The 13,555-nt window shown below is 47.7% G+C and overlaps 4 protein-coding genes across 4 annotated transcripts; 1 reads left to right on the forward strand and 3 right to left on the reverse strand.

Moving 5' to 3' along the window:
• Positions 1 to 853: 853 nt before the first annotated feature.
• FOBCDRAFT_243055 (major facilitator superfamily domain-containing protein) lies at positions 854 to 2,326 on the reverse strand (the record flags this gene model as incomplete). The annotated part of the gene is made up of 3 exons (XM_054706659.2): positions 854 to 1,104; positions 1,145 to 2,036; positions 2,201 to 2,326. The coding sequence occupies 3 exons, from the start codon at positions 2,324 to 2,326 to the stop codon at positions 854 to 856; spliced, it is 1,269 nt and encodes a 422-aa protein (XP_054562634.2).
• A 782-nt stretch (positions 2,327 to 3,108) lies between these two features.
• Positions 3,109 to 5,683, reverse strand: FOBCDRAFT_243056 (uncharacterized protein; the record flags this gene model as incomplete). The annotated part of the gene is made up of 9 exons (XM_059610509.1): positions 3,109 to 3,363; positions 3,400 to 3,506; positions 3,574 to 3,888; positions 3,962 to 4,167; positions 4,249 to 4,373; positions 4,437 to 4,537; positions 4,637 to 4,662; positions 4,871 to 5,156; positions 5,221 to 5,683. The coding sequence occupies 9 exons, from the start codon at positions 5,681 to 5,683 to the stop codon at positions 3,109 to 3,111; spliced, it is 1,884 nt and encodes a 627-aa protein (XP_059465694.1).
• Positions 5,684 to 6,662: 979 nt separating this feature from the next.
• FOBCDRAFT_243057 (uncharacterized protein) lies at positions 6,663 to 8,119 on the forward strand (the record flags this gene model as incomplete). The annotated part of the gene is made up of 4 exons (XM_059610510.1): positions 6,663 to 6,815; positions 7,100 to 7,288; positions 7,324 to 7,911; positions 7,946 to 8,119. 4 exons carry the CDS (start codon positions 6,663 to 6,665, stop codon positions 8,117 to 8,119), a joined length of 1,104 nt encoding a protein of 367 aa, XP_059465695.1.
• A 1,102-nt stretch (positions 8,120 to 9,221) lies between these two features.
• FOBCDRAFT_141565 (uncharacterized protein) lies at positions 9,222 to 11,701 on the reverse strand (the record flags this gene model as incomplete). Its single annotated transcript, XM_059608128.1, has 5 exons — positions 9,222 to 9,516; positions 9,642 to 10,429; positions 10,492 to 11,290; positions 11,384 to 11,496; positions 11,660 to 11,701. 5 exons carry the CDS (start codon positions 11,699 to 11,701, stop codon positions 9,222 to 9,224), a joined length of 2,037 nt encoding a protein of 678 aa, XP_059465696.1.
• Between the last annotated feature and the right edge of the window lie 1,854 nt (positions 11,702 to 13,555).

Here is a 13,555-nt window from a genome sequence, read left to right on the forward strand (position 1 = left end):
ATAATCTTCTCTCTTATATTAGTACTTAACTAATTAGTACTTATAATTTAAAAGTAAAATTATCCTTACTAAGAGAGTAGTTATAATTAGAATACTAATAGGTATTAGAGTTTTAAAGAACCCTTACTATCTATTACAGGCCAGAAATATTACTAAAGTAGAGATCTATAATATTAATATATTAATAAATAAGATTATGTTTATGTAAGGGATTTCCTATCTTGTAGTCAGCAACCCAGAGGAAGTGCTTGCTGGACATTGAAATGGTTTTCACTTAAGCTGCAGGTATTCTAATGCAAATTCCAACTAGCCCAAAGGTATAGCGTTATGTGAGAATATTAAATAATGGATTTCAAGACTGAAACACACGGGGTGCGACGTGATCTGAACTGCCAAGAGATTCAATGGCTGTCAACATCATCATCAGGGGAGGCTGATGGAAGGGAGGGTGAGGTTATTTGATACTCTATAGAATTTACATCCGAGCAAGGGTAATGATGCATTGTTTGTGTCCACGTATGCTCGATAGAAGCCAGCCCTTGGGTTTTCCCATCTCCATGCTATCGTACTAGACAATGCTACGACTTAAGCGACTTTTTATATAACACTTGATTATGTTTGAGATACGTCGCATTACGATATCCAAGCCTGGCTACCTGGGCAAGAACCCAGTAGGAGCATCACAGATACAGATGGATTGTAACAAGGAGAAGCTCTTGGTTTTCTATCCAATAAATGATCGAGGGTCGGTCTTCCATTGATGGACGGCTCATCCAGATCCTGATCTCCCGGGCGGCTCCAAGTAGACTCTAGCTATTCGCTCTGAATATTACCCGCTTAGGTTCTTTATAACTCACTCAAACCTTGCTCCGAATCTCTCCAACATCCATCTAAGCACCCGTAGGGGAATCACGAGGAGATATGACCCCCATAGTATGCCCGCCATGGTGGAGAACTGGCCCACCGGGCCCATCTTCCGGAACCAGTCCACAGTACCATACGACACAGCAAACCCGATGCTGTTCTTAGTCACATTAGCCAGGGCGCCGATATGTGCGGCTCGTGTCGGAAGACAGTCGATAGCATACGTGAGCAGCACGTTGGCTGAGCCGGTAAGTCCGAAACATAGCATACCCCATCCCACACACCACGATATAATTATCCGGGTCTCGTAGCGCAAAGCCCATGACTATGCAGCCAGCAGGACTGAGCAAGGCACCAGGCAAGAGGGCGGGGAGACGGGTCACTGGGCTTGTCACGCCGTTGGATCGTCGGGTTGCACGGTTGAAGAGCATGTCGGCGAGGGCACCGCCAATGGGGAGGCCAATGATAATACCAACCAGCGAACCAGTGTTGAGTAGGCCAATAGACAACGGATTCCAGATTAAGGGTGGCTGAGTGTAGATGAGGGAGATGAGGATAGAAGCGATGACAGTCCAGCCGATGGTCAGGCCGAATACAATGACAGTAACAAGGACTTGAGGCAGGACGATGAGTTTAAGGGGTTGGAAGAAGGATATGAGGAAGGCTTTCCAGTTCAGCTCAACGAAATGCAGTGAGAACGATCGCCGCACGTATTCCCTCTTGAGCGTCACTTGTTCAGCCGACGATATGGTTTTCGCGGTGCTCATGACGTTCTCGATCTTGTTCTCCTCGGCTTTGCACTCGGTTTTGCTCGGCAATTTGTCTTCATTCTGCCCCCCTAAGACCGCCCCTTCATTAAGGCTTATGACGTCGCGCGTCGTCTCCGGGAGCATGAGGATGTTGAAGACGAGATTCACAGTCACGGCAATGGACATTACCCTGTTGAGCCATCTCCACTCTCCCAAACATTTGGCTATAGCACCGGAAATTATAGGACCAAGTGCTGCGCCAACGGCGAGGAACCCAACATATACCACCATGGCCTTGGCGAGATGGTGTCCTGGGAACGTCTCGGCGAGTATGGTCGGAGTGAGAGCTTCGATCAGGCCGCCGGCAAATCCGCCTAGGATACGGGCGCTTCGAAGCGATTGGTAGGACTGCGCCTCACCACTCTAGATGTTGGTGGCAAGGAAGACGATGATTGTGTAGCGCTTGCCGATAAGAAAGGTAGAAGGAAGAGCCATCAAGTTCTGAGCGGCGTCGGTGTTAGCGCGAATCGAGAGGACTAACGGGGGATTGCCATCGGGCAATGGCACAGGTGGAATGTTTTACATACCGAGAGGCCCAAGGTAAGTAATACGTACGTGCCGAGCTGCGATGCCTCATTCTCTGTGCAGTGGAACTCCTGCATAATGAGCCCAAAGAGAGGCGATATGCCCGAAGCAAAAACATTTTCAAGCATATTATAGAAGCGAAGGTTGAAGAGGATTATAAGTCGTCTTTTGATTTATTTTTACACAACAATCCCGTCGGAACAGCGAACATCGGCCGACATATATATGGTGATCGTCGCGACCCGATGAAGTGGTAAGCTCCGTGGCCAAGAAAGCCGCATCATCGCCTGGATGGTCTTACATCTGGAGTCGGGGGAACAAGATTCTTCTGTAGGGTTACACGACTCCAACCAACCACCATGGAGCCAGCCTATCATCAAGCCCATAAGATTAGCGCCGGAGGAACTAGCGGATAGAGTTTCTCCGCGCTAATGGCGGCCTAAACGCTGGATACTCCGGGATCCTAGTGATCATGAATGGCATCTCCACAACACTACCCGCCCCCGCCCCCTCCAACTTGTCACCCACTACATGGAGGATTGAGATTACAAACCTGGATCGTAGCGAGAAGTCCATATTTTTTCAATAGTTAGAATGTCGTCGCTCTGTTGACTGTGATTATCGATGAATCAAGCAAGACTCGTCTCATAAAAGATAACTTCTTAATGTTGAGCACGCGAGGAAATTAAGTGGCTGCGAGTTCCGACCACTTGTACCCTCCCACGGATCCTTGTTTTCACTATTGTTTACACGGTTAAAATGCTCGAAAATAAGGATGCTTTTTTTGTGTATGCGATACCATGGCCTAATTCTCAATGGTGTATTCGCGCAATTGCATCTGCCTGCGATCTCCTTATAGCATTATACTCTACGAAATTTATGCTCATAGGGCTCTGCTGCATACCCAAAGTTAGAGCTTGGCCTTATCTTCTACCAATGGCAGATGAAAATACTGCTCATACTCTTTCAGGCATTCCGGGTTTGCCGCCGTGCCGCCGACCCTGACCCTCTTCCCACACACTATTTCTTTAACGAGGTTCTCGATTTTCTTCCCGTTCGGCGTGTATGGGATGTCGCGAACCTGAAACATATATGCTGGAATATGCCGCCCGCTCAAGTCTTTCTTGATGGTCTTCGCGATATCTGCACGCAGGGAGTCCTCTAGCTAGGTATTGCCCCTCATTTTGAGAAAGAGAAGCACGCGCTCGTCGTGGTCCTTGGACCGGCGCTGTCCGACAGCAATGCAATCCTCGACTTGGGGAAACTTGTGAAGAACGTTGTAAAGATCTGCCGTGCCAAACCGGACACCTTGAATCACCCATAATAGTCAGTTTACACTGTACTCGAAAGATTTGTTCTTGATTAGGTGCCATACCTCCCGGGTTCAGCACCCCATCACTACGACCGTGGATGATGTAGCATTGGGTCTTAAGATCCTTGGAAATGAAGTCGCCGTGGCACCAGATGCCAGGAAAGACATCGAAATATGCCTTGCGATATTTCTCGTGACCCTCTTCGCCCCAAAATGTGACGGGCATGCTGAAAAATGGCTTCGTAATAACGAAATCTCCTTTCAGGCCCGAATCCGCGATGTTTCTGCCACTCTGGTCCCAAATCTCGACCTGCATGCCGAGGCTCGGAGCGGCGAGCTGGGGTCCGTGAAGAGGAACGATGAGGTTTCCTCCAACAACTGCGTGCCCGCAGGTAATGATCAGCATGTGCACTTACTATAGGACAGGGGGATACTAGGGCGTTATGCTCACTGCCTGCAGCTAGATCAGTCCCTCCTGAACTGCTTTGTAGGGCGACTTGCTTAGGGAACATTGCGTAGAACCAGTCACTCGTCTCCATTGGAAGAGGTGCCCCGGACACTACTACTACCTGGAGGCTCGGCATCGGAGGCAATGCTTCACAAAGACTATGCCTAAGCGCCGCGAGGAATTTTGGGCTTGTACCCCAGTGAGTGACACTTCACAACGGCATATCAGCGATCTGTTGGTGACCCGCGAAGGAGCTATGGACGTTTAGTGAGTGGCAAGGTTAGACGTACCCCTGCTGCTCCAGGAGTTGGACTTGGAATGATGGCGAGGGATGGAGCGGACTGCCGTCATATAGAACGATTCTCGACCCAATGCTTAGAGCAGCGACCTGCATATTCCACATCATCCACCCAATCTATTTAAGTTATTAGCCAGACAGGGCCTATTGGCAAGGAAAAAAGCCGTTTCGTCCACTCACTGTTGTATACTGATAGTACGTCGAGTCTTCTCGCAGATCGGCACCAAGAATCAAGTCCTTTTTCTGTTGAAGGAGGACGGCGCCGCCAGCATGACAGATACCTATAGATAATGTCAGTAGTTGCCCTTCAACAAGTCACGGACTATGACTCTTCAGGTCCACGCAGGCCCCAGAATCAACGAATGCAAGAACCAGCCTACATTTCGGCGGCCCAGTGGTACCGGAGCTAGGAAAAATATGAGCTCAATTTCGAGGGTCAAAAGCACCGATAGACGTACGAGTAAAGGATGTAGATTGGATGGTCAAATGGAAGTTGGGCGAACCCCAGTGGAAAGGGTTTAACGTTGAGAAAGTCATTCAGGTGGATACTATATTGTGTTTTATGTCAGTTGAGGTGCTTTCTCTGTCTCAAGGAGCCGTGGCTGCACACTTACACGCCTGTATCATTCCAGGCCGGCCCTGTCATGATAACAACATGCTCTAGCTGCTGTACCCGTTTCTTTAGCTCTCCAACGGCCGTCTTGAGCTTTTCTCGCTGGTCCCGCCTCTGTCCACCATACAGAACCGTGGATTCGACAAATAAGACTTTGGGTTGGATTTGAGAGTATCTCTCGATGACACCCTTAGCTCCCATGTCCGGGGCAGTGGACGAGAAGATGGCTCCGACGCTGCCGGCGGCAAGTAGTATAAGGAGCGATTCGACCGAATTTGTAGCCACGGCTACGTAGCTCGCTGTCAGCTTCACCTTGAACTCCTAGCATGTGATGACGGTCGTCCAACTTACTCGCTACGCGATCCCCTTGCTTAACTCCCGCGTGTCTCAAGGCACTCGTGTATAAGGCGACATGGTCGCGAAGCTCCATCCACGTTAGATGGCGCCATTCCGTTCCCCCCTCGCGACACGCTGATACAGCAACCGCATCTGGATGTGTAGCTAGACCTTTGATCAGTATATTCTCCGTGTAGTTAAGCCGGGCACCCGGGAACCATCGTGGCCGTGGACACGTAGATTCGATGCCAACGGCGACGGCTGTCGGAGGCTTGGTGTATACAAGGCCGCAAAAGGTCCAGATCTCGCCGCAAAAGGACTCGATCTCGTCAACGGACCATTTGTGCAGCTCGGTATAGTTGGTCAAGTTCAGGTCGTACTTGCGGTTGATAAACCTTCGGAATGCGTCTAGGCGCGTCAGGTGCGGGCTGGGATGAATCCATGGACCCTTTGGTGCTATTTCTGATGATGCTGGCATTGTTGCCACGTAGAGCTTCGGCGATGGCTTGAAGAGGGTTATGAGGAATGAGATATCCTGAGCAATCTAGATGGTGTCAATAGTATCAGCGTTTGTCAGGATCAGTATGCATACGCGGTCGGGTAAACGATGCAAGTACAATTAAGCGTGACCGTATATGTACAAATCATGGTTGGATATTGCTTTCTCGAATAATTGACTTATGACTCGTAATGACAATATTGAGGTACAATTGTTTGACCTGTGGACGCAGGCTACCTCCGAAGTCACGGCCTTGTGATTATTCCCGGTTAGTCTATGAGATAATAGAACGCGCAAAGGCCATTCATTAATTCCCCACATCGTTAGTTACTCCGCGGCCGAAACAGTATATCCCTAGAAGCCGGATCTTTGCTGTGGAATGGTGGTTGCGAGACGTTAGTGCAGCGAAAGAAATGTATGCATTAGATCTAGCGTATTCTCGGTGCTTCGGAACCAGCTAGAGCGGATTAGTGACTTGTTAGTCAATATTCAACCTGGAGATCCTCCGCGGAACTCAAAATGGAGACGGCTACACTGTCCTCAATGCTAGCGAGCTAAGTTCTCTGTGCTGATATATAAGCTCTCAGCCACAAGTCTCAACTCCAAATAACACATCTTGCTCACAACTTAGATATTATACCATAATGCCTGACCAATTGCTACAGCATAAAGCTGATCATGAAAACCTAAAAGATGACTCAATTGCTCGCCGTCACGGGGTATAAGAAGCTCCAATTCCTCGGCCAAGAAAGGTTAGCTCAACACCACAAAAACCCCAGATCTTCAAGATGGCAGCTCCAACAAGAACAGTCGTCAGTATGGATCCACCCACACGTTTGATGTCCACAGATACAGCAACCAATTCCCTGTGAGGCTGCAAGAGATCAACAATGAAAGCCGCAAGCTCCAGTATGAAGAAAGCTTCAACAACCTCCAAAGTGTACGGGCTGAAATCATCATGTACAGCACCAACAGGCAATATGGCGAGCTTAGCAGCGATATCCTTCTCCAGCTAGCTATTCTTGGCACCCACGGCCTCACCTGCACAGCTACAGTCCTAGGGATCCCTCCAGAGGTTATAAAAGTCATCCGGCAAGGAAGAAGGGCATTGGTAGCATTTGATGATGCCAGCGGGCATTAGCTCCTAGCGGAGTATCCGACTCCTTTCAAGCCGCGACTAATTCTTCCGTTTTCATCCTCCTGCAACATTCAGCCTAATGCGCCATTTTGAAGCGATCTGAATTAATAGCTACTGTCGTCGTCAGATATTACCATAGATAGTACCTAAGCCATCAAGAACTTTATTTTTGCATCCTTATTCTATCTCAATTCCAAAGTACGACGGAGTGCTGATCCCGATCTTGTGAGGTTAAAAATCATCCTTCTTAGATCTAGTTCGAACGGGTTTCCTATATATATTTTGAGCATCCAGGTCTTGATGGTTTGGAAAATTTTGCCGTTGACTTCGGCCTAATTAAGGCGTGGCACTCCGACGACATAGTCCTTTATCGCGGATACAGCAAAGATCCATACTGTTACGTTGCTCACAAAGCCCCAGCCGGCATTGCGGCATTTGGTGGTAGGGTCGGATTGCCCAGACACCAGATGACTTTGACAAGGTTGCGGCCACGGAAGGCGTTGAGGTCTCAGATCTTGCTCCGTATCCCGGAGATGGTCGCAGACTAACGCTCAAGACTCCCTCCGGATTCTTATCCCATGTTTTGTATGGGCAGGATGAAATACCAGCGTGCGAGTCCGTCTCATCTGCAGTGGTTGACAGCCTGGGCCCCTTCAACAAAAGCATAAACAAGCAAAGACTTGGTAAGTTCGTCCTTTTTTTTTGTCTATATAATGTGTTCGAATATGCAAAACGAGCTGACTCTTGGGTTCAGGCAAGTTCAAGCGGTTTCACCTTGGGCCACTATGGATTCATTATTGCCAAGCGGGATGGGGAATTCCAGTGGTACACGAGCAATTTTTACTTTGTCCCATCCGACGTACTGCCGCTGCCTGCTAATAAGGACATCGACGTCAGCGCCTTCATGCACCTGGACCTTGGAGAGCGACTCTCGGACCACCACCGTCTTTTTTTCAGCCTCACAGCATCTGGAGAACGGGATCACCTGCATCATACGTCTTACGAAGTGGAAGATTTCGATACTCAGCTCCTCGGGCACAGCTTGCTGGCAAGTAAGGGTCACGAGGCCGTGGGGCGTATGAAGACATATCCTGGGGTCGCAGATATTCGACTACTGCAGAGATCCCAGTGAGTTCATCATTGAACATTATACCGACGGGGATCTGGTTAATATTCACACAGGCACGAAGCGGGGCACTGCTGGCCCTTTATCCGTCTTGGGCCCTGAGGTGCTACCTGAGATGACTGAGGATAAGGTACAAGCTCCGGCGGCATAATTGCATATAATAGTTGGGGAAGCGTTTATTAAGGTATGCCTTATACTTATAAACCTGTAACCTGGCTTTAAATTAACGATTCTCTGCTCTTTCTTTATATTATTTACTATTATGCTTAAGCTGAAGAATTATGTAATACAGCTATTATAGCCCCTTAAAGTTAAATTATATATACCTTATAATTTCTTACTAATTAGAACTATATTATAATTATACTTATAAACCCTAATGATTGGGTTATCGTTTAAACTATCATATTTCTGCGATAAAGCTTCCTTATATGCTTAACTCTGAGTATATAGGCGCCATCAGACCGGTAACTAAAGTCAGTCTCACATCTATGTCTCCTACGATAGGTGGCATCGAAATTTTACGTCTTATGCCTCGAAGTCAACACTAAGTTTATAGATTACGATTTTGTTTAGCGCCTAATCCTCCTTAGACTTTGGCCTCTCTATAGGCGACACACTAGCATACCACTTGCGGATAAGGTGGCTAATATAAATGCATTTTGGTAAACTAATAACCCTAATAATGCCAGGTCCCTTATACTTAAGATACTGTTTAAATGGCACCTGTATTAATAATCTTGCATTTAAAGCTGGCTTTTTCCTTAAAGAGTGACCAATTTACTGCATAGCGCATATCATTTACCTCTGCGTACGTGCCTCTCTATGGCTTAAGGCAACTGGTTGACCTTAAGATCACGCCTTTCCATATGGAATGGTTGGAAATTGAATCCTCGGTATTCTGCGGGAGGAAAGTCGGGTCGCCGGGTGCTATCATACTCATGCTCCCGGCTGCTATTATCCTCCCTCATGAAGCTTTGGTCGTCATATGCATTGATGGCCTCGGCAGGTATTGATTGAGAGCTCATTAATAACTTCAGAATGATTTGTATGATGTTTTTAGTGGGAGTGATTGAAGATACATCGTCAGGTTCCCCGCATGCATCTATTGTGTGACAGGAGTGATGTGGGGTGGAATACCTTCTGGAACCTTAACACAATCGAGGGGATAAGCAAGCTACTCATAGGTTATCAGGCAAAGGGTTTAATATGTAGGCTAATTACTTTTTATATCTCAATGTTACATCTTTGTTTTACATTTCAAGTTCATGTTTATGCGGCACTTGTGTCTCTACATCTCGTTTCTCCTCACTTTTTGCTTTGGAAATCGCACAAACACCCAGCCGTATCAGCTCGACTACGAAATCATCCACCATCTTGAAGTGTTCAATTTCGTATTCCGTTAGCCTCCGTATTGGAAGTCTTCTGATGAGATCTGCTGCGGAGCGAAGCAACTCCAGATCTAGTGTCGCTTGCATATCATGCGGGTTCTGTAGGACATTGAAGAATAGGGCCATCATTGCAGCTGTGGGATAGAAGACAACTATCCTGAGGAATGACCGTTAGAATGCACTTGTGGACCATTGGGTAGGCTCAACTGTCTCGTCCTGATGGACTCAAAGAAGAGAATGAAGCAGGGGCAAAGTAACAAAATCGAGGTGAGTTTCACTTACCAAAAAGCTTCACCCGCAAGCCCATCAATCGCCGCTTGAAGATAATACAGCGTCGATCGACTCGCCTCCAAGGCCAGCGCTAGGCTTGAGTCAATAGCGCCGCTTCTGTCTTCCTCATAAAAGCTCGCTCCTGGACTGACAGGGCAGCATCTGCCACTTGCTTGGTGAATTGTGGCCATGAGATGATGGTACTCCAAGTGCAAAACAATGTGCTGCATGCTCTGTGGCAATCGAATTTCTGGTGCGAACTGTGGATGTCGAGAAACCGAGAGCGCAGGTCGAAACTTGAGTGGAATAGATAACCGCCAGGTCTCGATCTCAGTGTCCAAGTCGCGAATATCATGGAGGAGTTCTGCGTCGGACTTCCCGAGGGCCTGGGCAGAGTAAAGTTGTCGATAGGTTTTCCCCTTTAATTGACCAAGACGTAAGTCTCCTGGAAGATATGGAAACAGGCTCTCGTCCGCAAATGTAGGGGACAATATGCCGTTGCTCAATGCTGGACGACAAAAACAATTTTCCAGGTATCCATCCGGCAGCGTGAGGTCGCAATACTCTTGGCACATGATAGGGGGTTGGCCAGTCCGTAACGCGGTGTCCTGGTCGAAGATGTAGCAGAGCCAGAAGATGGTGCGGAGGTGGCGGAGCTCTCGCTCCTGGCGACTGACTTCTGCTCCGTAGGGCTTGATATGCGTCTGCATATGCCCACCAAGTCTGAAAACTATGCGGCAGGCAATTGCATGTAGCATCGCAGCAGAGTGTAAGCGGCCAGAAAATAATTGATGCATGTGCTGTTAACGCAGAATGAGCTATCAGCTTGTCGACCTATGCTTGACAGGGATTCGATACTTACCAGCATGAAGACAGTCTGCAGGGTCACGATATTCGCGTTCTCGACCATATCAGATAGTAAGTAGTGCGCTTTAACAACACATGCATCGCTATCCACGATGGGGCGCCATTTCCAGTCCCCATTGAAAATGCACATGATGGAGAGAAAGGCCAGGACACAGCCCTTAGCGCTGATGCGTTCTAGAGACAACGGTCCCTTGCAGGGCTCATAGGCCATCGCGACGCTGTCCCGGAAGAGGACTGTGTCAATTGCAGGGAACACCAGCCTGAAGGCTGAATTCTGGAACCAATATATCCCTTGTTCAACGAGGCTTCTGTCTGGTAACTCATAAAGTTGCTCGAGAGGACCATGGAGGTGCGAGAGTGATAAGGTAGGTTGTTGGGCTTGCTGACGCTTGTTGAAGGCTTTCAATTTCTGAAATGCTGTCGCCTCGCCGGTTCGAGAGAAAACCCACCTCTGACCTTCCTCGGAGAACAGCGGCATTCCATTGGGACAGGTGATGTGGCCCAGAGGACATCCTGCAAGGTGCATCTGTCCATCTGAAATGCTACTAGTGCTCAGCGTAACCGGGGATGTGGCATAGAAAGGATGGTTTGATTCGTAGGTGGAAAACTGTTTACCAAGGTTCAAGGAACTTTCATCGAAGACCTCGGCTGTTGTAGATGGAGACAGGGTGGTGGAACCAGAAGCAGGAGGGGAGGTGGACTCTATGCTGTTTCTGAGGGCGACGGCCCTTACTAAAGCATTCTCAATACGCTCAAGGCGCTCAGACAGCTTCTTCTGTGACGTGAGTCTTGGCCTAGGAGTGGACCAAAAGAAAAAGAAAAAGGGTTAGCGAGAATACAGGCATTATGTACAAGAAAGTTCTAGTTCGTCAGAGGGTTTGACTCACCTGGAGTTCCTTGGCTCCTTTTTCCCTCTTATAACACGATCGTAGGTGCATTTAAGACTGTGATGGACGCACCAGTCGCATTGCGCCCCTGCAGTATCAGAGTCACAGTGAATCTGTTCCCAAGCATGAGCTAATGGCTTTGACTTTGATCACGGTACCGGCACCAACGATTTTGCCTTTAGGTTAAAAGGAGGCAGTGGGAAGAAGAGGAAGAACGGTGAGCCGCCAGCTTTGGAGTGGGATGGGGGAGGCGGCACTCATGGTAGGAGTTGGTACCTTTCTTTTGTGGCAGGCATCGCAGGCCCGTTTTTTCCCCATGTTGGCTAATTCTAGACCTAGAAAACCAGCTGTTGGGTAAAGGAATGACTGGGGTACCGCGGGCAGTTTGCTCGTAATTGAATAGGCGAAACCTCCCAGTTGAGAGCGGACAGGACAATTAGTTGCGGTGACCTCCAAGATTAGTCCATTAGCGACAACAGCAAGATGGATATAAACGAAAGCAAGGGTTAAAGGCCTAGGTATGAGGATTCCTTAAGTTGAGAAAAGGAATGCAATGAACCAGATAACCAGATATCGAGACTTCACGTGGCAAGTTAGGCTGCCCTCAGCCCGAACATCAACGTTGGAGGTCGAGTTGGGAACTTCCGTTGATAAGGTGGAATAGGCTGGTTGCTAGCGCTGATCATGAAGATAAAGGCTTCTAGTCGGCACACCAGAACCGCTCAAGAGGGCTGTCTGGTGGGAGCAGCCAGAAATTTTCGTGGTGTCTGGTGGCAGTAGCTGCAGTGCTGCGCCCGTTACTTAGCGGCGGTGAGTTAATTAAGGTTCGGTGCTGTCACGGAAAGTTTCACAGCACCCTTGAGCCCAGCAATCACCTTACACGAGTGTCGAAGCCCGCCACAAATCACTCCACGTAATTAATTCAGTTAGTGGAGAGAGTGATCGCGCCCGGGGTCGCCTGTGGGCTTTGGCGCTATAGCATGAATTAGTTGGAAGTCTAGAAGCAGTCTCGACTCGCACTAGACCCTGCACGGGTTCGCATACCATAGCTTCCCCCTACAACAAGACAACGATCCAGAGAGACACTACGGAGGTCGGAGACGACGGATGCACAAAATCGGTCACCTAGAGAGAAGGAGGTCACTGCCCGCCGTATCTGACTCGAGATACAAACTTGGATTACACAGCTGTACGAGCCGTACCTGATATATGTTGGTGCCATTATAGCCCTTGGCCTGGGCAATTGTACTCGTGAAGAGTAGGTGTTTACACTGACTTTTAGAAGTAATTCCTGAAGCGTCTACCCTATTAGAAGCGCGTAGGGACGGCAAGCGACATGACAGATGGCATTCTCGCAATACTACAAACACTCAGCTACCAGCCACCACTGTTTCGAGAAATTTCCCAAGCGTCGATAACAGTAGGATAGGTCTCCAGGCCTTAGCATCTCCCCAGTGCTCAAGGGCATCGGAGACCTACCCCGCTCATGTTTTAAGCCTCCAACAGCTAGCCTGTGCTGAGGTGTGTCAAGGAGCGAACTGACAAAGGTCTTGATTATTATAAGTCTACTTACTATGTGTCAAATATTAGGGTGAATTATATTCTATTCATCCTCTTGTGTGCGTGATCTTTTCCTGCTTGCTGCTTGAGGTTTAAAACAAGCTCTATATGCCTTTTTTATGATATGTGGAATCAACTGGAAACTGCTTGCTAAGCCTGTGGCAATAGGTGGCAACTGTCATCTTTGATGATAATATTTATCAGCCTTTCAAGCTACTTCCATGAGCTTCCTTTTGGCACTATTTAACACTATGGTACAAAGCATGAGTTTTATAAGCCCGCACAGGTTGGTCGAAAAAGGTATCTTTGTCGCCACCTAAAGTACCCATTCAAGTCAGCTTCAACTTTGCCATTTCATTATTATTATTATTATTAAAATGGCCCTACGGGTTTATCTTTAACAGCAGCTTCATCTATTATGCCAATAGGAGCAGACCCTCTTGAAGAGAACTTAATGTGATTTTTAATAGTGTTTTTTATACTATGTATAATTTTATTAGTAGCTATTTTATATTTAAGAGATCTAAGCTTCTTTATTAAATGCTATTTTAGTTATATTTTAAAGTTATATTTACTTATTTCTTTACACTATTATATACTTATTAAATAGGC

Source organism: Fusarium oxysporum, chromosome VIII, assembly GCF_013085055.1.
Source record: "Fusarium oxysporum Fo47 chromosome VIII, complete sequence".
NCBI lineage: Eukaryota > Fungi > Ascomycota > Sordariomycetes > Hypocreales > Nectriaceae > Fusarium > Fusarium oxysporum.